The sequence below is a fragment of the Pristis pectinata genome, chromosome 33 (assembly GCF_009764475.1).
Source record: "Pristis pectinata isolate sPriPec2 chromosome 33, sPriPec2.1.pri, whole genome shotgun sequence".
In the NCBI taxonomy this organism is placed as follows: Eukaryota; Metazoa; Chordata; class Chondrichthyes; order Rhinopristiformes; family Pristidae; genus Pristis; species Pristis pectinata.
This window is the reverse complement of record NC_067437.1, coordinates 9,771,714-9,795,851: the sequence shown is the minus strand read 5'-3', so window position 1 is coordinate 9,795,851 and position 24,138 is coordinate 9,771,714. Positions and strand designations below refer to the sequence as shown.

The 24,138-nt window shown below is 47.7% G+C and overlaps 1 protein-coding gene across 4 annotated transcripts; it reads right to left on the bottom strand.

Annotated features, from left to right (window-relative positions):
• Positions 1 to 1,086: 1,086 nt before the first annotated feature.
• On the bottom strand, positions 1,087 to 23,330 carry LOC127585677 (probable G-protein coupled receptor 146). 4 transcript variants are annotated; one of them, XM_052043336.1, is made up of 4 exons: positions 23,151 to 23,330; positions 9,884 to 10,123; positions 8,380 to 8,521; positions 1,087 to 7,358 (listed from the first exon to the last, which is right to left on the bottom strand). In XM_052043336.1, exon 4 carries the CDS (start codon positions 7,230 to 7,232, stop codon positions 6,198 to 6,200), a length of 1,035 nt encoding a protein of 344 aa, XP_051899296.1. In that variant the 5' UTR covers positions 7,233 to 7,358; positions 8,380 to 8,521; positions 9,884 to 10,123; positions 23,151 to 23,330; the 3' UTR covers positions 1,087 to 6,197. The 4 variants fall into 4 exon arrangements, with proteins under 4 accessions (XP_051899296.1, XP_051899299.1, XP_051899298.1 ...); XM_052043339.1 differs by having other exon boundaries at positions 9,884 to 9,980; XM_052043338.1 differs by lacking the exon at positions 23,151 to 23,330 and adding an exon at positions 11,577 to 11,636.
• Positions 23,331 to 24,138: the final 808 nt, after the last annotated feature.

Below are 24,138 nucleotides of genomic sequence, written 5' to 3'. Positions count from 1 at the left end.
TGGGTACTTATCAATGTGCCAATAGCCACACTTCTTCCAATGAGCTTGTGGTTGAGGTTTCAAGTCCCATTCTGGAGACTCGAGTACAGGAATCTAGCCTCATGCAGCACTGCGGGAGCACTACACTGTTGGAGGTGTTGCCTTCAGACGTTGTGCCAAGGTTGAGGTCCTTCCTGCTTTGTCAGGTGGACATAGAAAAGCATACTGGAACTTTGCTTAGCGTTCAGAATCCCTTCCCAGGAACCAGAGAGCCAGTGAACCAGAGCTGAAAGGAGTCGTAGAGTTGTACAACACAGAAACAGGCCCTTCGGCCCATCACATCCATGTTGACCTTTTTGCCCACCTACACCACACCCATTTACCCACATTAGGACTGTGCCTTCTATGCGTTCCTCCTAAACTCACCCCACCCCTGCCTCCACCCAGTCCATCTGCCCATCCCCCACACAATCCTCCCACTGGGTCCCCCCCCCCCCCGTTCCCATCTGCCCTCCCCACCTCCCTTATTTGGTTCCAGGCCATCAGATGCCACCATCTGTAGCCCTCTGTCACCTCCACTCCTCACTCTCCCCTCCTCCGTCTGCCAATCACCCCTCCTCGCCTGAATCCACTGCCAGCTCTTGCTCCACCCCTTCCCCTCACATTTTCATGCTGCCCGCCCTCCTCACCTCCCCCCTCCCCCATGTATCACTCCTGGTGAAGGGTCTCGACCCGAAACCTCGACTGTCCATTTCCCCCCCACAGATGCTGCCCGACCCGCTGAGTTCCTCCAGCATCCTGTTTGTTGCCCCAGATTTCAGCATCTGCAGTCTCCTTCTATGCCTTGTCTATTTAAATGCCTGTCTAAATATCTCTGAAATGCAGTGATTGTATCTAACCACTCCCTGTTAAAAAATAACTTACCTCTCAGATCCGTCCAATCCATCTCAAACCTATGCCCTCTTTGTTTTTGATGCACCCACCATGGGTTGTTAGAGTATTATATGTGAAGGAATGTCCTGCAGTACAGAGGACCTGGCCTGAGCCCCTGCCCCTCCCACTGCCGCGCCGGGAGCCTGATCGAGGGCTGAGCACTCTGTCGGTGATGAAATGATTAAAGCGATCTCATTCAGAAAGGCATGGTGTGGAGGCTACCTGTGGGGGCAACTGTTGGACTGGTTGGGTTGAGCAATGCAGCTACCCAGCACTGAGGGGTGTGGCTCAGGGCTACACCCTGGTCAGCTGTGGGTGTGGGTCATTGCTGGGCACTGGTAGCCCCCTGTTTGTATCGACAGTGCTGAGGTGGAGATGGTACAGAGCTTTAAGTTCCTAGATGTATCACCACAATTTGTCCTGGTCCTTGTCTGTGGCCAAGAAAACTCACCAGCACCTCTACCTTCTCAGAAGGCTAAGGAAATTCAGCACATCCCCATTGATCCTCACTGATTTCTACAGATGCGCCTCAGAAAGCATCCTATCCAGATGCATCACACCTTGGTACAGCAACTGCTCTGTCCGAGACCGCAAGAAATTGCAGAGAGTTGTGAACACAGCCCAGTCAATCACGCAAACCAACCTCCCCTCCGTGGACTCTGTCCACACTTCCCACTGCCTCGGGAAAGCAGCCAACATAATCAAGGACCCCCTCCCACCCTGATCATTCTCCCCCCCTCCCATCAGGCAGAAGATACAAAAGTTTGAGAACACGTATCACCAAGCTCAAGGACAGCTTCTATCCTGCTGTTATGAGACTCTTGAACGGACATCTTACACAAAAAAGATGACCTCTCAATCTACCTCATCAGTGCCCTTGCAGTTTATTTGTTTACATGCACTGCATTTTCTCTGTAACTGTAACACTACATTCTGCATAGTTTTTCTTTTTGTATTACTTCAATGTACTTGTTCATGGAATGATCTGTCTGGATGACATGCAAACAACAGCTTTTCACTGTATCTCAGTACATGTGATAATAATAAACCAATTACTAATTGCCACCCACTCCGTCTGTTGATGGATGACCGGATTTGACAGTCTCCCTCTGCATCTCCTGTGGGGTGTGATGGAAGCAGCTGCCTCCCCACTTTCTATGCCTGACTTGCACAACCCTGCCCAGCCTGGAGATATCTCCATGGCAATGATCTCCATGGCAATGATCTCAATGGCCAGCGGCTGCTATTGAGTTGGTTGCCACGTCCCGGTGCCGACCGGTCACACAGCTTGTCCCAGCCTGTCCAACGCCAGCTCCCTGCGCATTGACTGCATGGTTCACGCCACAGCGAGTCGTGTGATGATGACATCACCATTCCATTGCTGGAGGAGCAGACGTCCCAGCACGGCAGACGTCCCAGCACGGCAGATGTCCCAGCACAGCAGAACTCCAGCCAAGTAGGTGTCTTTTTTAAAGTACAGGGGCGTACGTACCCGTACGTGTTTGACCTGTACACAGTCAGCTTCCAAAAGCAAGATCGTTGAGAGGAATCAGTATTGCAGGGGTTACCCTAAGTGGGGTACCAGTGTTCACTCCTATTCTCTTCACCCTCTTTATGTTCTGTGCATTGCCTGAACCTACTGTGAAGCTGCTGCATCTGTACCTGTACCTCACTGCACTTGTGCACATGACAATGAACTCAGCTTGACTTACTATTGAGCAGTGAGGTTCTCCCTGTGTCCTGGTCCAATTTCTAGCCCCGCCTGCACCCGTCTTTGTCACACAGATTGGCTCATTGTTTTCTGTGGGATCTTGCCATGTAAAACCAAAAATAGCTATCAGATTTCCTACATTCACAAGAATGCAAAAGCACTGAATTGGTTGCAAAGCAGTTTGGAAATCACATGGTCATTAAAGGTCAGTTATTGATCCAAAGTTTTTGCTTTAGGGGTCTTTGATTAGTTATGAGAATAAGCAGAGGAACATTCAGTTGACTTGGGGAATATATTTTCCAAGAGTGGGATCAATCTGGGGGAACACTGGGCCCATTTACCACTTCCTACACCAGGCTTAATCATAAGAAAGGGGCCAAGGTCTGCTCAGTGTATCCTGCCCCTCAGCTCCACTTTACCACCCACTTTATCCCCATCTATGTTAATTTCCCGAAAAATTGCTGATTTCAATGAAAATGACTCAACATCCACAGTCTCTGGGGTAGCAAGTTCCAAAGATTCCCAACACTCGGAGAAGAAAGTTCCCCCCCATCTTGATCCCAAACAACAACAACAAATTCAATTCATAAAATGGCTCTGACTCAACAGAGCATCTCAAGGAGTTTCCAGACTGTCCTCAAACAATACGAACCATGTGAGATTTTGGGTAGATTATCCAAAGAGTTAGTCTGTGAGTTTGGCAATACAAAGTATCTAAGGGAGATGAGTGGGGAAGAGGTTCAGGGAGTTTAGGGCCCAGGCAGCTTAAGGCACACCTACCATGGAGCATTGAAGATCAGTGATGATCAAGAGGTCAGAGATCTTGGGGGAGTTGGAGGAGGTTGCAGAAATGGCTGTGACAGTTTTTGACAACAAGGGTGAAGGTTGTACAATCAAACCTTGATTGACCAGGAGCCAACATAAGGAGGTGGCAGGAGAGGATTCAGTGCGAATTAGGACAGGGACAGTGGAGTATTGGCAGGGTAGATTGAAGGAGGCTGGTCTGGGGGTTGGAAAGGCATAGGTGAGGGTTTCAACAGCAGCTGAGCTGAGGCAGGGCAGTGTCGTTATTACTTTGTCATTTATGGGAACTTGCTGTGAACATAGAATATAGAACATTACAGCACAGTACAAGCCTTTCGGCCCACAATGTTGTGCCGACATTTTATCCTGCTCTAAGATCTATCTAACCCTTCCCTCCCACATAGCCCCCCATTTCTCTATCATTCATGTATCTATCTAAAAGTCTCTTAAATGTCCCCAATGCATCTGCCCCCACAACCCCTGCGGGCAGTGCATTCCACGCACCCACCACTCTCTGTGTAAAAAACTTACCCCTGACACCCCCCTTATACCTTCTTCCAATCACCTTAAAATTATGCCCCCTCGTGTTAGCCATTGTCACCCTGGGAAAAGTCTCTGACTGTCCACTTGATCTATGCCTCTTATCATCTTGTACACCTCTATCAAGTCACCTCTCATTCTCCTTCTCTCCAAAGAGAAAAGCCCTAGCTCGCTCAACCTATAAAATATGCTCTCCAATCCAGGCAACATCCTGGTAGATCTCCCCTGCACCCTGTGCACATGTTGGCTGTCATTAGTTTTCTGCATTACTTTTCAGAAGTGCTTCATTGAGTGCAATGCGCTTTTGTGATGCATTGAAATGTGCTATAGAAGTACAAGACATCTTCTTGGAAAGTTGCAGATGCTGGGAATCAATTGGAAACTTCAAATCTGGGATTGGTAGATTTTGGGAGATCAGGTTTAGTGCCGAGGTGGGTTGATGGAGTTGAGAACCCAATGAAATGGTAGGATAGGCTGGAGGGGCTGAATGGCCTTTCTTGTTCCTTGCCCCATCTAATTGCTCATGGATGAAAAGAATTTGAGGTTTTTTTTCCCAAGGAGGCTTGAGGGAGTTTTCCTTGTGTCCAGTTCCTCAGCCAAAACTGCCAAAAAAAGCATCAAAGAATGATAAAGTGTTATTTCATCGATGTAGGTTCTAACCAAACTAGAATTGGTCCGACCTAATCATACCTCTCAACCTCTTGGTCTGTGGATTTGAGGCACATCGAATGTTCGTGCATGCACTTTTTAAATGTGATGAGGGTTTCTGCTTCCACCACCCCTTTAGATAGTCAGGAATTTTATCCAGATCCCCACCACCCTCTGGATAAAATTCCTCAACTAATCCTTAAATGCCCCCAGTTTTGAAACTTTCCGCTAAAGGTCATAGATCCTCCCTGCTTACTCTGTCTAGGCTGTTTATCATAGTGTACACCTTAGTTAGACCTCACCTTAGCCTCCATTCCAAAGAAGCCGATCCACTCTCTCCTCATTACAAGGATTCTCCCAGTCCTGTACACACCCATTATCATCCCACTGACCAGCTCATTATCGCATATTAATTGCTGTGGTTTCTTCCAGGCACTTCAGAACACAAGAGCACAGGAAAATGGGAGCAGGAGTAGGACACCAGACCCCTCAAACCTGCCTTACCATTCAGCATGAACATGGCTGATATACACTGGCCTCAACTCCTCCTCTGCGCCGGTTCCCCATGACCCCCAATTCCTCGATCTTTCAAATAGTTATCGATCTCCGCCTTAAATATATCCAATGATCTGGCCTCCCCCACCCTCTGGGGCAGAGAGTTCCAGATTCTGAGAGAAGGCACAAGAAATTCTGCAGATGCTGGAATCTGGAGCAAGACACAGAAAGTGCTGGAGGAACTCAGCAGGTCAGGCAGCATCCATGGAGGGAAATAAACAGTTGACGTTTCGGGCCAAGACCCTTCATCAGGACTGGAAAGGAGGAGGGCAGAAGCCAGAATAAGGTGGGGAGAGGGGGAGGAGCAGACGTAGGTAGGGGATAGGTGAGTCCAGGTGATAGGTGAGTCCAGGTGAGAGGGGGAAGGTAGTGGGTGGAGGAGGGGGGAGAAGATGTAATAAACTGAGAGGTGACAGGTAGAAGAGGCAAAGGGCTGAAGAAGAAGGAATCCGGTCGGACAGGGCAGTGGATCATGGAATAAAGGATGGGGGAGGGGAGGAGAGGAGATGAGCAGGTCATCAAGGTGGGGGGAAGGGAGCCACAGGAATAAGGGAAGACAAAGGAGGGGGGGAGAAAAAGAAGGGGTGGGGTTACCGGCAGTTAGAGAAATCGATGTTGAGGCCATCAGGTCGGAGAAGAAATTTCTGAGAGAAGAAATTTCTACACAACTATGTGTACGGCCTTTTATCTTGTAATCATGTCCTCTTGTTCCTGACTCTCCCACTAGTGAAAGCATCAACCCTGTCAGACCCCTTTGGAATCATCTAGATTTGAATAAGGTCACCCCTTATTCTTCAAGGACTACAGACCTCCCTTAATAGGACAAGTGAAGTGATTCATTGGCTTTGAAGAGCATTGTTTCGGGTTGATGAGTGGTGTGAAGTGAGGGCGCAGTCTTCCCCGACGAGGTGCGTGGACGTGGATGGAGCAGAGGCAGTGATATCCTGGAGGGATGGAATCAGGATCACGAGCCTGCCCGCGAGGGGGGGGGGGGGGGGGGGGTGGTGGGGTGGGGACATATGCAAGCTCATTCATGGGAGATCTCCGCCCCTGAGACAGTCACCACGTGTTGCTGGTGCACCTCGACCTGGACGCCCACGCTGCCCTTTACCCCACACCGCACATCCTGGATAACCAGCTTGAGCCTGGTGTCGAAGGTCTTCTGCAGGTACTTGTAGAGCATGGGCACCGCGCAGGTGCTCAGGTACGCCAGGAGTTCGCACGCTCCCCTCAGGAAGTGAAGCTGGCTGGCGAAGCGGCCGCTGCCCTCGGCACTGGTCACAAAGTGGGCAGTGCTCACCAGCAGCGCCAGGTTGTAGGGCAGCCAGAGGGCAAACTGCACCAGGACGGTGGCCAGGAGGAGCCGCTGGCCCGAGGGCTCAGGCTGGGGAGGCTCCGTCAGCCGGAGCGGCGGGCGTTTCCGCAGGATGAGGCAGAGCGCACAGCCCACTCCCACGGCGGGCACCAGGAAGCCGGTGAAGAACATGATGGCATCCCCCAGTTCCTTGGTCTGGAGCCGCGCACAGTCGTGGGTCTGGTCGGAGATCTTGTTGCAGATGTAGAAGAGAAGGGAGGAGAAGCTCGCCAGCGCGGCGCCCCCCCAGACGAAGCTGCAGACGTGCTTGGTGTTGTAGACGCTGGACATGTAGGTGTGGGGCAAGGCTCTCTCAATAAAACAGTCCAGGCTCAGCAACGTGGCCGAGTAGATGCTCACCAGGGCTGCCATGTTGAACAGGATGAAGGAGCCCATGCAGACCTCTCGGCCGAAAGCCCACACTGGCCACAGGAGGTGGTCGGGGCTGAGAAGTTGCAGGAAGGCCACCAGGTTAAGTATCAAGCCAGCCAGCGCCATGTTGGTGAAGTAGACGTCCGGCATGTTGATGGACAGCTTGTGGCGAAGGTTGACGACGAGGACGAGGACATTGAAGATGAGGCCGAGGGGGAAGCAGACGACGAGGTAGGCCGTCGAGGCAACGGACAGGATCAGGCCAACGTTCTGGCAGAGGTCATCTCCACAGAGTGTGCCGTTGGGTCCAAGGTTCCCCTGAATGCAGCTCCACATTGCAGTGAGGTTCTAGGCTGGAGTGGTCAGCGAGATGAAGCTTGGAGCTTCATAATGTGGTGACTCCACTGGCAAAGGAAGAGAAGCTTGCAGAGTGGAAATCAGCTGCCATCCTTATCCATAAATCTACAAGCAAGATTAAAGTACATAATTTGCTGGTTTTATTGTTTTATCCTGCACTTCCAAGTTAATATCATAGAGTCACACAGCACAGAAACAGGCCCTTCAGCCCATCATGTACCTGCCATCCATTGAGTACCTGTCCATACTAATCCCATTTGCCATACTGTGGGAGTCTCTGCCCCTGCCACCCCCTCAGATTCCAGATTCCAACCACTCTCTAGGTGGAAAGATAGATTCCCTCTAAACCCCTTATCCGAAACCTATGCTCTCTAGCTTTACACACCTCTGCCATGGGAAAACATTTCTTACTATCTGCCCTACCTATGCACTTCATAACACCTCAATCAAGTCTCTCCTCAGCTTCCTTTGATCCAAGGGAAACAAACCCAGCCTATCCATTCTCTCCTCATAACTGAAACAATTCATAGAGTCATACAGCACGGAAACAGGCCCTTCGGCCCAAATGGTCCATGCCAACCAAGATTCCCATCCGAGATAGTCCCATTTGACTGCACTTGGCCCGTATCCCTCTAAACCTTTCCTATCCATGTACCTGTCCAAGTGCCTTTTAAATATTGTTAATGTACCTGCCTCACCACTTCCTCCATATACTGACCACACTCTGGGTAAAAAAGTTGCCCCTCAGGTTCTTATTAAATCTCTCTCAGGTAATATCGTGGTGAATCTCCTCTGCACCGTCTCCAGTACATTCACATCCTTCCTATAGTATGGTAACTAGAAGTACACACAATCAGTTTGGCACAACATCGTGTGCTGAAGGGGTGTCCCTGTGCTGTACTGTCCTATGTTCTATGTAGTACTCCAGATGTGGCCTAGGGATAGGATAGCAAGGTGGTTATTAACGTGGTGAGTAATCTAGAAACCAAGGCTAAGGTTCTTGAGAGGTTCAGTTTGAATCCCAACATGTTCAATCACTTTAAAAGCTGATTATATCGGTAAAAGTGACTAGTAGAACCTCAGCTGCTGCACTAAAGTTTTCAAGGAGGAACTCTTCCGTCCTTACCTGGTTTGACCTGTATGTGATACAGACCCACAACAACGTGGTTGACTCGTAACTGCCCTCTCAAATAGTCTGGCAAGCCACTCGATCCAAGGGCAATGTGGGATAGGGAATAAATGTTGACCGTCACATTGACACCGACATCCTGTAAGTGAAAAAAAAAGCACATGTTAAAAAGTCCTCAAGCTCTATGAAACCTTGATAGTTCCTCCTCACCTTTCTACCAGAACTCTCGCTGATGTAACAAATAGAATCGGGGGTCAGACAGCTCCTCAAACCTGCTCCACTCTTTAATAAAAAGATCAGGGCTAATCTTAGTGTAGCGGTTAGCGTAACGCTTTTACAGCGCCAGCGACCCGGTTTCAATTCCGGCCGCCGTCTGTAAGGAGTTTGTACCGCGTCTGCGTGGATTTCCTCCGGGTGCTCCGGTTTCCTCCCACATTCCAAAGACGTACGGGTTAGGAAGTTGCGGGCACGCTATGTTGGCGCCGGAAACGTGGCAACACTTGCAGGCTGCCCCCAGTACGTTCTACGCAAAAGATGCACTTCACTGTGTGTTTCGATGTACATGTGACTAATAAAGAAATCTATCTTAAATTTTCCTCACTGACCCATTATCCCTTAATTCCTCGAAAGTCCAGAAATCTATCTGAATATACTCAGCAACCCTCCACAGCTTAGGGCAGAGAATTCCAAAGATTTACCACCCTCTGGGTGAAGAAATTTTTCTCATCTCAGTCTGCAGAGGGTGATCCTGAGGTTCTTGTTGCTGCCACTTCATTCATCAATCCTCGGTCCCATTGCCACCCGTCTGTGTGCAGTCTCCTCCATGCCCGTAGTGAGGCCCAACATAAACTTGAAGGACAACGTCTTATTTTCTGTTCAGGAACCTTGCAACCTTCTGGGCTGAACATTGAATTCTTCACCTTCAAATAAACTGCTCTCTCATTATTTCCCATTATCCAGCTTATGCCCCTTTCTCACTCATTTCTATAAAATGCCTTCCCTTATGCTCCGTATCACCCGACCTGTCTTAACCAATCTCCATAAAGTCTTCTGTCTTACACCTCACTCCCATAAACTATAACCCCTCTGCGCTCTGCCCCGGTTCTAAGGAAGGGTCCCTGACCCAAAACATTGACTGGTTTCCCTTTCCACAGATGCTGCTCGACTGGCTGAGTTCTCCCTGTATTTTGTTTTTGTTTTGTTCAAATCATTGCCTGTCTTGCAGCCTTGAGGGATTAGACTAGCAAAAGGTAGATTTGAAACACTTTCCCTCCCTTCACTGTACGAAGAGTATTGGTACTCCTTTATTATTGTCACGTGTACCGAGATACGGTGAAAAACTTTTGTTTGCGTGCCATCCAGACAGATCATGCAGTACATTAGTACATTGAGGTAGTAAAAAGAAAACAGCATGCAGAATTTTATGTTACAGTTACAGTGCAGTGCAGGTAAACAAAGTTCAAGTGCCACAACAAGGTAGATTGGTAGATCAAGATTTCACCTTTTAGTGTATGAGAGGTCCGTTCAAGAGTCTGATAACAACAGGATAGAAGCTGTCCTTGAGCCTGGTGGTACGTGCTCTCAAGCTTTTGTATCTTCTGCCCAACAGGGAGAGAGAAGAGAGAACGATTGAGGTGGAAGGGGTCTTTGCTTGCGTCAGCTGCTTTCCCGAGGGAAGTGTAGACGGAGTCAATGGAGGGGTTTGGGAGAAGACAAGTATTAAGAACAAACCCAGGAGCTTCTGTGATGAAAAAGGAGAGACACTAAGAGTTGGAAAGAGAAAGGTTGATTTATCAGCCTTTAAATTTGCTCATTGGTTATATAAAAACCTTTCTTGACATTTCATAAAATTTATCCATGTCTTGAAGCTCATGACCTAAGGGTGTCTGTGTTTGGCAATGATGATATCAAAGGACACTCAATGAAACCTCACTGAACACATTTGACTGAAATCAACACCACCAAGAACTGAGGCAAAGTGAATAGAGAGAGAAAAATTCCTTCCAGTGGTGGAAGGGTCAGGATTGTGTTACGAACCAGCAACAAAAGAAACGCACTGAGTCATGATTCAGTGTTAAAAACTATTTTATTAATCATTACTTATGATAATAAGAAAAATAAAAGTAAAAATGTTAGTATGTTTGAAGTAAAAATGTTAAACCTTGAACATTAACCCCAAAAACTAAACTCTTCGTGTGTGTGTGTGTGGCAAAGTCCCAAACTCCAAGTCCAGGAATGGTTCTTAAAGTTCAGTTCCACAAGCCATAAGGTGAAACGTGAGCAAAGGCTTCTTCAACAACCACCATTGCCTGAAAATAAGACGTAGATGTAGAGAAAACATAGAGAGAGTAATTACGAAATCCAAATTTTCCACGATGGAACCCAAACGACACCTCAGTGTTTACTCGGTAGTTACTTCCTCACCCCGAAAAGCATCCAAATCGTGGTCGTCCACACAAATACCTGTTTCCTTCTACAGGTCAGCAACAAAGTGAACTCCACCGGATTACTTCCAATTTTCATTTGTGACAGACACAGTTATTGTTTCTCATCCATCAATAGAGAAACTAGCAGGCTGGTGTCTCTCTCCCTTTTCTCTCTCTCTCTCCCTCTTCGACTGACTTCTCCAACAATGTCATTACGTCCTTTATCTTCTGTTGACGTAAGCACACCATACACACACACACACACACACACACACACACACACACACACACACTACTACTCTATCTTAAAGGGACATTCACCGAGTCCGTAACAATTGGGAGGTCATTAATCTATGGTGTTTGGCAAAAAAAACATGGGTTGACCTGAGGAAAATCTCTTCCATGTGGTTACAATCTGGAATTTACTGCCCGAAAAAGTGGTGGAAGTTGACTCGATCGTTGCTTTGAGAAGGGAATTAAAGAGTCATGGAGTCATACAGCAGGGAAACAGGCCTTTCGGCCCAACTCATCCATGCTGACCAAGATTCCCATCTAAGCTAGTCGCATTTGCCCGTGTTTTGCCCATATCCCTCTAAACTTTTCCTATCCATGTTTCTGCCCAGGCACCCTTTAAATGTTGTTAATGTACCCGGCTCAACCACATATACTGACCACGCTCTGGGTGAAGAAGTTGCTCCTCAGGTTACTGTTAAACCTCTCCCCTCTCAGCTTGGCGAAATTTGCATGTCACCAAATACTCTAACCAACCTCCACAGCTGCACCGTCGGAAGCATCCCGACTGACCGCATCGCGGCCTAGCACGGCAGTTCCAACACACGGGAGCACCAGAGACCTCAGAGAGCAACAGACACGGCCCAGACCAGCACGGCCACATCCCTACACACCATCCACGGAAGCCCGAAGTCCCACACCAGCAGGTCCAGGAACAGCTACATCCCCACAACCATCAGGCTCCTGAACCAACCTGCACTACCCCAACCCGACCTCAGCAACAGAACACTATGGACTACCATGGACACGGAGGGCGGAGGACTGAGGGAATGAGTGGATGGAATCATGGACAAGTTATGGCACAGACAAACAGCCCTATTGTCTCCATGCCGGTCAAAAAAGGGTGACCTGGCTCTTTGCCAGCAGCCCAGCTGATCACTGCTCCTCAAGTACTTATTTTTAAATACAATCAGGGGTTTCTGTCCATCTCCCTTACAAGCACTGAGTTCCAGGTCCACACTACCTCCAGCTAAAAATAAACCCCTGGTCATCTTCCCTGCTCCTGCAAAGAACTAGAGTGGACTCAATGAGCTGAACAGCCTCCTTCAGGTATAATGATCCTATGAATGGCCCCTACAAGCTGTTGAACGTTAGTCCCACTTCATACAAGTTTTCTCTCTCAAAGAATGTTGCCAAAGGCCGACTCCATGGAGCCAAAGAAACAAAAGAATGAATTAAATTTGCACAGAAACGCACTTGTAAAGTAGATAAGTAGCAAGAAAACAGCCACTGTTTTTTCCCTGTTGGCACAGGGAGATGTTGTTGCAAGTCCCTTGACTCATTCAATAGCTCATTTTGATTTTCTTCTCACACGCCAGAGTGGTCTCCAAGCCTGTCTTCCCATTCACATGGGCTCAGACAAAGGGAGTTGGCTCCATTTTGAGCTGGTTCCAGGAACACCACAATCCATCAGCTGGGTGAGTGTGTTCCAAGATCAATAAGTGGAGGCTTCCTCACGAAAGCTTTCAGGAAGGCTCATTTCACAATAGAATCAAGGACCTGACAATGGCTTGCTTTGTAGTCTCTGATTACTTTTCAAGACAGTGTCAGAATATCCCATGTTTATTAAAGTAGAAGATGGCAGTGCTGAGGAATGTTGCGTTCAGCAAGATCCCATTGTCAAACTGAGATATGGAACGGACTTGTACTCACCTGTAACAGCCCACAATCCCAATGGTGATCTCTCCCTCTCTCAACACCAGGTGCGGGTTCAAGACCCACTCCAGAGACGTGAGCACTAAAACCTAGTGCAGTACTCCAGGAATGCCGCCATGCCCAAAGTACTGACATCTGGATGAGACATCAGACCAAGGGCTGAGGTAGGCTTGAGGAATTAAGGGCTGTGGGGAACTGGCACAGATGCGTTGAGGCCAGAGTAGATCAGTTGTATTGAATGGCGGGGAAGAGCTCCTGCTCCTATTTTCTTGTGGTTCTTCTATTCTTGTGACTAGACCACAAGACGATAAGATATAGGAGCGGAATTAGGCTATTCAGCCCATCAAGTCTGCACCACCATTCAATCATGGTTTTTTTTCTCAACCCCATTCTCCAGCCTTCTCCCTGTATCCAATGCGCAGGATCGCAAGAGGCTGCGGAGGGTTGTAGACTCAGCCAGCTCCATCACGGGCACAACCCTCCCCACCATCGAGGACATCTTCAAGAGGCAGTGCCATCACTAAGGACCCTCACCATCAGGGACGTGCCCTCTTCTTGTTAATACCATCGGGGAGGAAGTACAGGAGCCTGAAGACCACACTCAGCAATTCAGGAACAGCTTCTTCCCCTCCACCATCGGATTTCTGAGTGGCCCATGAACACTACCTCATTATTCCTTTTTTTGGAACAATTTATTTTTGTAATTTATAGTAATTTTATATTTTTGCACTGTACTGCTGCTGCAAAACAACAAATTTCACGTCATATAAGTCAGTGATAATAAACCTGATTCTGATTCTGACTCTTAACTCCTTTACCAATCAAAAACTTATCAATCTCTGCCTTAAATACACCCAATGACTTTTCCTCCACAGTTGTTTGTGGCAACGAATTCCACAGATTCACCACCATCTGGCTGAAGAAATTCCTTCTCACCTCAGTTTTAAAGGGACGCCCCTTTATTCTGAGGCTGTGCCCTCAGGTCTTAGACTCTCCTACTGATGGAAACATCATGTCCACTCTATCCAAGCCTTTCAGTATCCTGGGGTGTCAATGAGACACCCACCCCCCACCGCCCCCCCCCCCACCATCCTTCTGAACTCCATCGAGTACAGGCCCAGAGATATCAAACGCTCCTCATACGTTAACCCTTTCACTCCCGGGATCATTCTTGTGAGAGCTGATAATAGGTGTTGTACTGTACCTTTAAGCATGTTCTTCTCCCTGCATCCCCGTGTGTGTTTATATTGTGATGTTATTGGACAGTAGAGTCACATGCTGTGTTGGCAATATAACAATTTCACAGGCATTCAGTCTGCACCAAGAGTATAGGGACTCAACACATAGATAGTTAGTGTGCTATCTTGCAAATAAACCTTTACTTCTTTTCGATACCTATGTATCACAGAGCATTCTGAAGACCTTACAGTTGTCCTAAATAAATGGAGTAAGTTTTCCTTACTGTTGCAGTCAAAGCTCCAAAACTTAAACAGATTTTCTTGCCTCTCTATTTTCTCAATGGTCCTACGTATATGTACAAGGGTCTCCTTCCCAAATACCCACATTCTGCAGGTGATGTTCTGGGCCGTGGATCATCCTGTAATCAGGATGTATCCGGCCCTTAGAACTCTTGAGTCAGTTGCTATTCAGTGTAAACTGTGCGCTCCACAGCACAGGGACAAGACAGGTCATGCACGTAATGGAAGCGCTCTGATTTCTTCCGATGTATTTGTGTGCGTGAGGCGCGCCAGTCATATATAGCTTACGTCTATCCTCATCGAATCATTGAGCCATACAGCACAGAAGCAGGCCCTTTGGGCCATCGAGTGGCCACTGACCATCAGGCACCCATCTACTCCACTCACTTACACACTAGGGACAATTTACAGTGGCCAATTGATCTGCCAGCCTACATGTCTTATGGATGTTGGTGGAAACCAGAGCACCCAGAAAAAACCCACAAGGAGAATGTGCAAACTCCACACAGACAGCACCCAAGGTCAGAATCGAACCAGGGTCACTGGAGGTGTGTCACTTGGGGTAAATAGACATGCAGTGCACATCCCATCTTCATGTTTGTCCACTGACCAACCTCTTCTCTACAATTATCATTGTCGTTTTAATATAGCTATTCATTTAAAACACCATCAAAAATTAAAATATTTTCCTCACTGTCCAGGATAAACTCCAGCCCCTGCAGTGTCCACCAGTCCCAGGAGGCTACAGCAAGGCAGCAGACACTATGGGTTCCTCTCCAATGACACCTAGGCATGGACATAATCTTGGGTAGGCAATCAGCTTAGATGGACCCCTCCCGCAACCCCAACAGGACACATGGATGTACCTTGCTCGAAAAATAATCAGAGATTAGAAAAGATAAGATATCTTTATTAGTCACAGGTACATCGAAACACACAGTGAAATGCATCTTTTATGTAGAGTGTTCTGGGAGCAGCCCACAAGTGTCGCCACACTTCCGGCACCAACATAGCATGCCCACAACTTCCTACCCCGTACGTCTTTGGAATATGGGAGGAAAACAGAGCACCCGGAGGAAACCCACGCAGACACGGGGAGAATATACAACCTCCTTACAGACAGCGGCCGTAATTGAACCCGGGTCGCTGGCGCTGTAATAGTGTTACGCTAACCGCTACGGTGCCGCGCCTGCCCCCATACAAATTAGGAGAGACAGAGATAGGGTCGATAGTTCTTTTCCCAGGGTAGAAATGTCACAACAAGAGGATGTAGTTTTAAGGTGAGGGGGGAAAGTATGAGAGAGGTGAGATTTATACGCAGGGTGCCTGGAATACACTGCCGGGGTAGTGGTGGAAGTAGGTGTGATAGTGACATTTAAGAGGTGTACAGACAGGCATATGAACAGGCAGGGAGTGGAGGGATATGGACCGTGTGCAGGCAGACAGGTTTAGATTAGCATCGTAGTTGGCACAGGGAAAATCACCCTGTAATCTGTTCTCCCCACGTTCCCATCAACTCCCCCTGGATCCTACCACTCACTTACATACTGGGGGCAATTTACAGCGGACAATTAACCTAACAACACCCACGCCTTTGGGATGTGGGAGGAAACCGGAGCACCCGGGGGAAACCCACGCAGTCGCGGGGAGAACATGCAAACTCCACACAGACAGCACCGGAGGTCAGGATCGAACCGGGATCTCTGATACCGTGAAGCAGTGGTTCTACTGGCTGATAATAAAATGAAATTTATCCTGCAGTGCTTTCAGACAAGCACTGAAACTGTTCATCTGTTGTCCAAGTACAAGCAGACAACGTCCCCGTTTCCTCTATCGATCTTCATCTTGCTCTGCAGTGAACAGGGATGCTTCAAAGTTAGTCGATATCCTGTTTGCTGATAAATTGCTCATTTTTCTAGAAATAAATTCAGCTCTGCCAAGCCTGAACACTTCACAATAAATTAACATCAAAACAGATGATAGTCATCAATGTGACGTGCTGATCTCTCGTGTCCTTGGCCTGCCATCAACAGCGGACAGAACTGCAGAGCTCGGCACAGCTGGAGCACTGCACAGGGAATGGGGCCTGCTCCAATGCTGATCAATTAGCATTCCAGGCAGCCAGGACAGCACGGAGAAATCGCAATCGATGCAGCTTTCGGAACTGACCGGGGAAAAGTGCTGTCTGTGAGATGCAGGGAATGATAGATGCCTTCTGTTGGAGGGAACACTGCTTAGAAGCAGATTGCATAAGAAATAACAGCACAAGTAGGCCATCGAGTCTCTCTGCCTTTCAATGGCCAATTGTCTCCCTCAAAAACATTAACCTGCTCTATCCCCATATTAATGGCAGGACCCTTAACAGCACCTGATGTACAGAGGGATCTTGATGTCCAAGTCCATAGTTCCCTGAGAGTGACAACACAACATAGGGTGGTAAAGAAGGTGTTGCCTTCATTGGTCGGGGCATAGAGTATCAGAGTCAAGAAGTCACGTTGCAGCTGTATAAAACTTTGGTTAGGCCACACTTGGAGTATTGTGTGCAGTTCTGGTTGCCCCATTACAGGAAGGGTGTGGAGGCTTTGGAGAGGGTACAAAGAGGTTTAGCAGGATGCTGCTTGGTTTAAAGGATATGAGCAATAAGGAGGTTGGACAAACTTGTGTTGCTTTATCTGGAGCGTCGGAGGCTGAGGGGAGACTTGATAGAAGTTTCTAAAATTATGAGAGGCATAGATAGGGTAGACAGTCAAAATAATTTTCCCAGGGTAGAAATGTCAAGTACATGCATTTAAGGCGAGGGGGGAAAGTTTAAAGGAGATGTGCGGGGCAAGTTTTATACACAGGGAGTAGTGAGTGCTCTAACAGGCTGCCAAAGCTAGTGGTGGAAGCAGATATGATCGTGGTGTTTAAGAGGCTTTTAGGTGCAGGAAATGAAGGGATGGATCACGTACAGGCAGAAGAGATTGAGTTTTAACTTGGCATCATGGTCAGCACAGATATCGTGGGCCAAAGGGCCTGTTCCTGTGCAGTACTGTTCTATGTTCGATGTTCTATCTGTTAGGAAAGTTACAGGATAAAATAAGTATGAGAGAGTTTTGGGGGAATAAATGGAAGGAAATGAATTGATGGCATTGAGTTGCATGAAATAATGTTCAGGGTAGCGTTCCAAGGAATAAAAGCTAGGGAGTGAGTTCCAGGGAATAATCCTGATGGGTGGGGAATTACATGGAAACATTACAGTGAACCATGGTCTTGGGGATAATTTTGGGTCAAAGGGGCAACACCAGAGGCCACAAGGAGTCTCAGCTCTGGTCTCCACCTGATCGGAGGAGAGTGGGGAAACTGTTTACAAAGGGAGTTGTCCATTACAGCTGCAAATGTTGCAATTTCCAAACCAATTCCCAACATCTTGTTCTAACTGAAACTAGTACCTGCCCTGGGATTGCGTGATGGGATGGTGTAGAGGGAGCTTTATTCTGTATCCAACCTGTTTTTTTTAAAAAAAAGAAATGTATTTACATATTTACATAATTCTTATCAGAATATTAACATCGTTCTCAAATTAAAACATGACCGTCTTTGTCCCTGATGTTGTCTCTGCCCTGGGAGTGTGTGGTAGGATCGTGTAGAGGGAGCATTACTCTGTATCTAACCCGTGCGGTCCCTGCCCTGTGAGTCCGTGATGGGACAGTGTAGAAGGAACTTTACTCGGTATCGAACGCATTCCGTCCCTGCCCTGGGGAGTGTGGGATGGCATAAGGTAAAGGACGTTGTACTCTTTAACCTACGTGCTAATTTCCTGGACAGACGCACAGCCTACTCAACCACTACAAGTGTATCAGACAAGGGGGGGGGGGGGGGGGGGGGGGGGTTAGTGATAGATAGAACATAGAATTTTACAGCACAGTACAGGCCCTTCAGCCCACAATGTTGTGCCAACATTTTATCCTGCTCTAATATCTATCTAACCCTTCCCTCCCATACAATGGCTTCCCATAGCTGACCCATACACACCACTGGCCCTTGGTCCCTTGTATTTCTGAGTACTAACTGGAGACTGAACAACTAAGCCCTGGTCTCCAGGAAGTGATGTCAATTCAAGACCTAATGAGCTTTGATGTGCCAGAACTATTGTCCTCACAGTCTGTGAATGGACAGATATCCGGCAATTCCACTCGGAAAGTGCTAGGAAGAGATATAACACCAGCTCTTGACCCTCTCAGGAATACAGGAGCACTTCATTATATTAGAAACACACACATTCAAGGCGTAAACATTGGCAAGTGTTTCTTTCAAGCATCTGTTTGCGTGTTTCAGAGGAAGGGTTAAGAAAGCCCAGTTTGTTCTCTACAGACTTGGGAGTTGATGAAATTGAGTAACTGAAAACCATGAAGAGGATTGACTCAACTAATCCAAGAAAAGCCTCCAGCAAATGAGGGGTGAAGTACGAATGGCCACATTATAAGCTGAGAGGTCAGGAATAAGACGCAGGGAGCTTCCTAACCAAACAGTGAGGGAGCCAGTGCCTCTCTCTCTCTCACTATTATTACTTTTTGTTTCTGGAAGGGAGGAACTGTAGGGGGACATGAAATCACTGGTGAAGGGGTAGAGGGGATTCACCAGGGTGGGATAGAATGTTTCAGTTATGAGGAGAGACAGGAAAGGCTGGGTTTGTTTTCCTTGGAGCAGAGGAGGCTGGGGGGTGGTGGGGTGGGGGGGTGTGGAAGCTAAAGTATATAAAATTATGAGGGACATAGATATGGTAGTCAGAAGGAAACTTTTCCCTGTGGCAGAGGTGTCTAAGATCAGAGGGTATAGGTCCAAACTGAGGTGTAAGAGGCTGAAAGGGTACCTGAGGAAGATTAAAGGAAATTAGAATCATACAGCACAGAAATGGGCCCATCCACCTCATCCATGCCACAACGTTGTGCCGAACTAATTAAGCTAATGACGCCTAATTAAACTAATCCCTTCTGCCTGCACATGGTCCTTGCCCTGGGTAGTTGGTTGGGGTGTGGACTGTGTGTCGCCTGAAGGGGAATGAAGTACATACCTTCCTTAAGGAGGACCGACTTGAGATGGCTTCCCAGCATGGTGCTGTGAACTGGAGAAGCAGGTCCTCCTTAAGTCACTCAGAAACGGGCCCAACACTTACCTGAATTTGAATTCAAATGCAATTCGAATGCACAGGAACATAAGAAGCTGCAGAGAATAGTGGACTCAGCCCAATACATCACAGGCACATCCCTCCCCCACCATTGGTAGTATCTACGAGAGGCGCTGCCTCAAGAAGGCAACATCCATCATCAAAGATCCCCACCACCCGGGCCATGCCATCTTCTCGCAGCTACCATTGGGCAGGAGGTACAGAAGCCTGAAGTCCCACACCACCAGGTTCAAGAACAGCTACTTCCCTTCAACCACTCGGTTCTTGAACCAACCGGCACAACCCTAATCACTACAGTACAGCAACACTATGACCCCTTTTGATCACTTTGCACTAAAATGGACTTTTTTTTGTTCTAATTGTGTTTTCTTGTAAAAATTGTGTATAATTTAAGTTCATGTTTTTCTTGTGAACGCTGCTTATCTGATGCTCTGTGCCTGTGATGCTGCTGCAAGTAAGTTTTTCATTGTCCCTGTGCACACATGGACTTGTGCAGATGACAATAAACTTGACTTTGACTTTGACTTTGAAACCGTAACCATCCCATTTCTCCTGATTCCCGTCCTCGGTGAGAGCAGCGGGAAGGAGGCAGGAGAAGGGACTGATGGCCTTGATTAACCTTGTTTTGCTCACGGGTTAACATGACAGACCAGAGGACTCTGTGTGGGGCTCGTGAAGGGCCTTTCACAGAGGGGGTCTGTGAGGGTGGCGGAACCAGAGTCTCTCACAACATTTACTGGGGGCGTTGCATCCCAGACACCGTGATCGACCATTCCGATGGAAGGAGGATATCTCAGCAGTTTCAGGCATCAGTTTTGTCTTAAGCAAAAAACAAACTTCTGGAGGAACTGAGCGGGTCAGGGGGCATCTGTGGAGGGAAACGGACAGTTGATATTTCAGGTCGAAACCCGCCAGTCCAAACGGTCTCAACCCGAAACGTCGACTGTCCATTTCCCTCCACAGATGCCCCCTGACCCGCTGAGTTCCTCCAGCATCTTGTGTGCTGCTCCAGATTCCAGCGTCTGCAATCTCTTGTGTCTCCATCAGTTCTGGCATGGGTGGGGCGGGCGTAGGGATTCAACAACTGCTGCTCGTGATATCACTACGGAGGGAGTGCTGCACTGTCAGTGGCACCGACTTTCGGCTAAGTTGATTACTCAAGCGACTCCCTCCTCTCTTTGGGTGAACGTGCTTGCAGTCAGGGCCTGCTGGGCAATGACAGATCTGGTGGAGCCGCTACCTCACAGCTCTGGTGACCGGGCCTGATCCTGAACTCTGGTCCTGTCTGTGACATTACCAGCTCCATCACGGGCACAACCCTCCCCGCCATCGAGGACGTCTTCAAGAGGCGGTGCCTCAAGAAGGTGGCATCCATCATCAAGGACCTCACCACCTAGGACGTGCCCACTTCACGTTACTACCCTCGGGGAAGATGTACAGGAGCCCAAAGACCCACACTCAGTGTTTCAGGAACAGCTTCTTCCCCTCCGCCATCAGATTTCTGAATGGTCCATGAACCCATGAACCTCACTAGTCCTCTTTTGCACTATTTATTTATTTTTGTAACTTATAGTAATTTTTGTGGCTTTATGTCTTGCACTGTACTGCTGCTGCAAAACAACAAATTTCACGACATATGTCAGTGATAATAAACCTGATTCTGATTCTGTGTGGAGTTTCCACGTTCTCCCTGTGACCACCTGGGTTTCCTCCAGATGCTCCAGTTTCCTCCCACGTCCCAAAGACGTGCGGGTTGGGAGGTTAAATTGGCGACTATAGATTGCCCCTAGTGTGTAGGTGAGTGGTAGGATGGATGGGAATGTGGGGAGAATACATTACAGGGAAATTTCATAGAATCATAGAACAGTAGAGCACAATACAGGCCCTTTGGCCCACAATGTTGTGCCGACAGTTAAACCTCACTTAAGACTATCTAACCCCTTCCTCCCACATATCTCTCTATTTTAAATTCCTCTGTATGCTTATCTAGCAATCTCTTGAATTTGACCAATGTACCTGCCTCCACCACTGTCCCAGGCAACACATTCCATGCCCCAACCACTCTCTGGTTAAAAAATTTAATGTGGGAATGGGATTACTATGCGAGCCAGTGGTTAATCGACGGGCTGAATGGCCTCCTTCTAAGTCATATGGAAATATGGTTAAGTCCAGATATGGGAGTGGCAATGTGGGTATTTCACTAGTTATCAAGGGGAGCTAGAACGATCAGCCCACTGGTGTGTATGTTGTACACCAGGGGCATAAAACATACTAAAGCTTCTGAACGAGTGGGGAAGTTCTCCCTAGTATCCTTTTCTATATTCCATATTTCCTCACAGCGTTGGAAGAGGCCATTTGGCCCTCTGAGACTATGCCAGCTCACAGACCAATCCCATTCCACACATTATCCCAATAATACATTGTCCCCACATTCCCAACAGCTCCCACAAGACTCTACCACTCACCCACACACTAGGGGGCAATTTACAGCGGCCAATTAACCTACCAGCCCGCACACCTTTGGGATGTGGGAAGAAACCGGAGCACCCGAGGCGGTCACAGGGAGAACGGGCAAACTCCACACAGACAGAACCGGAGGTCAGGATTGAACCTGGGTCACTGGAGATGTGAGGCAGCTGTTCTACCACTGCCAGAGCTAGTACTTATTCTGCAACCGACGTCTCTGCAACAGGTTATTGGGTTATTTACAGACTGCTGTTTGTGGAAGACAAAACTGGTGGCCACATTACCACACTGACTACACTTCGTTCTGTGTGAAGTGTTTCAGAACATCATGAAAGGAGGTGCAAGTACACCTTGCATACAGTCATATAGTCATTAAGTTACCAGCCCAGCAGCACAATTCTGCACGACTGATCCAAAGATATGAGTTCAAATCCCACTATGGCAGCTGGGAATGTGAATTCAACTAATTAAGTTAAATCCAGACTTTTTTAAAAAAGCTAGACTTGTTGTAAAAACCCATCTGGTTCACTGACATCCTTCAGGGAAGATAATCTGACGTCCTTATCAGTCTGGCCGGCAGGTGACTCCAGACCCACTAATGTCGATGATTCTTAACTACCTCGTCAGTTCAGGGGCAATAAGGGATGGGCAAAAAATGCTGGTGTTACCGGCAACATCCACATCCTGCGAATGGATAAATTAACAATGTGGAAACCACAGGATTAACACGCAGGGAAGGCAGAATCGTTGTGGATCGAGCCTTGGCTCCTGATGGAATGACTCCCACAATGTGACACTGAGTGCGTCTGTTCAGCCAGATGCAGGTTCAGTGAACATCTACTTTGCTCTCAGACTAATGCCGTATAAACAGCCACCTCCACTCATGCTGGGGAGCTGTTCCCACAGCAGCAGAACAAACCAAGGAAACAAACAGGTGCCTTCGACAATTTCTTCCACAGCCCCTACTCTACTGACAAGCGGATAGAGACCTAGTCTCTGAAGGGATCTCTTCCACCTTTTCCAGGGCTTTACTTTCAAGGTCAATCAAGCGTAGACTTAGCTATTCCACCTTGGAGAGCATCACAGCCCCTGCAGTGCTTGACCTCGCCCACAGAGAGTTTTATTTTCACACACATTCTCACTTATACTTCAAAGCCTTCAGTAGAAACTAATTTTCTATTTGATAAATGCAAGGGCACAAAATATAGACCGCATTCCGACCATTAATATCCCTATTGTCAATGCATCGTACAGTAAAAGAGGAAACTATGCAATACACCCTACCTTTTATGTTTCAGGTCTTGCAGCGACGCTCTGTGTGAGCCCTGTGATAATCTCTCAGCTGTTTAGTGCGTGTGTGTTTGTGTGTGTCTCTCTCTCTTTTAAATTGCCAATCAGCCTGGTCCCCAAGGAGGAAAAACAATTCTGTGGTACGCTGATAAATTCTGACACAGATTCCTAGCCCATGTCCTCATTTGCACACACCAGCCATTGGCTCTCTGGCTTTGTCAGCCTCCCCTCTCCCCATCCCTTCCCCGCCTCTCCAAATCCAAAGGGGCAGTCTGACACAAGAGGCATACTTACAGGGAGACTGGATTAATGGCCCCTTAAGATGAGGGAACAATCTATGCAGCAAGATGACAGTGTGGTGTTTGCAATCCTGAACTCGGTGACAAAGGCAGCACTAACTGCAAACAGCCAAATGGTTTCCGCTTCACTGACTTACTGGCTGGGAATAACTCCTTAGTGACATATCTTCACCACTCTCATAGATATTACTCATGCCATCAAACTAATTATTTTAAGATCTATTAACAGGTTCCTTCTGCACCAGATTTTTCTTCCTCACATTCACATAGAACCACAGAGAGAAGCAGAATCAGGTTTATTACCTCTGACTTAGATTGCATGAAATTTGCTGTTTTGTGGCAACAGTACAGTGCAAAGTTACTATAAATTACAAAAATAAATAAATAGTGCAAAAATAAAAAGAATAATGAGGTAGTGTTCATGGACCGTTCAGAAATCTGATGGCGGAGGGGAAGAAGATGTTCCTGAATCGTTAAGTGTGGGTCTTCAGGCTCCTGTACCTCCTCCCCGATGGTAGTAACGAGAAGAGGGTCCTTAGTGATGGATGCTGCCTTCTTGAGGCACCACCTCTTGAAGATATCCTCGATGGCGGGGAGGGTTGTTCTCGTGATGGAGCTGGTGAGTCTACGGTCCTCTGCAGTCTCTTGCGATCTTGGCCAATAGATCCTCCATACCAGGCGGT

What these genes read in the sequence shown, in the direction of transcription:
- LOC127585677 (XM_052043336.1), bottom strand. Translation starts at nt 7,232, where the DNA reads ATGTGGAGCTGCATTCAGGGGAACCTTGGACCCAACGGCACACTCTGT.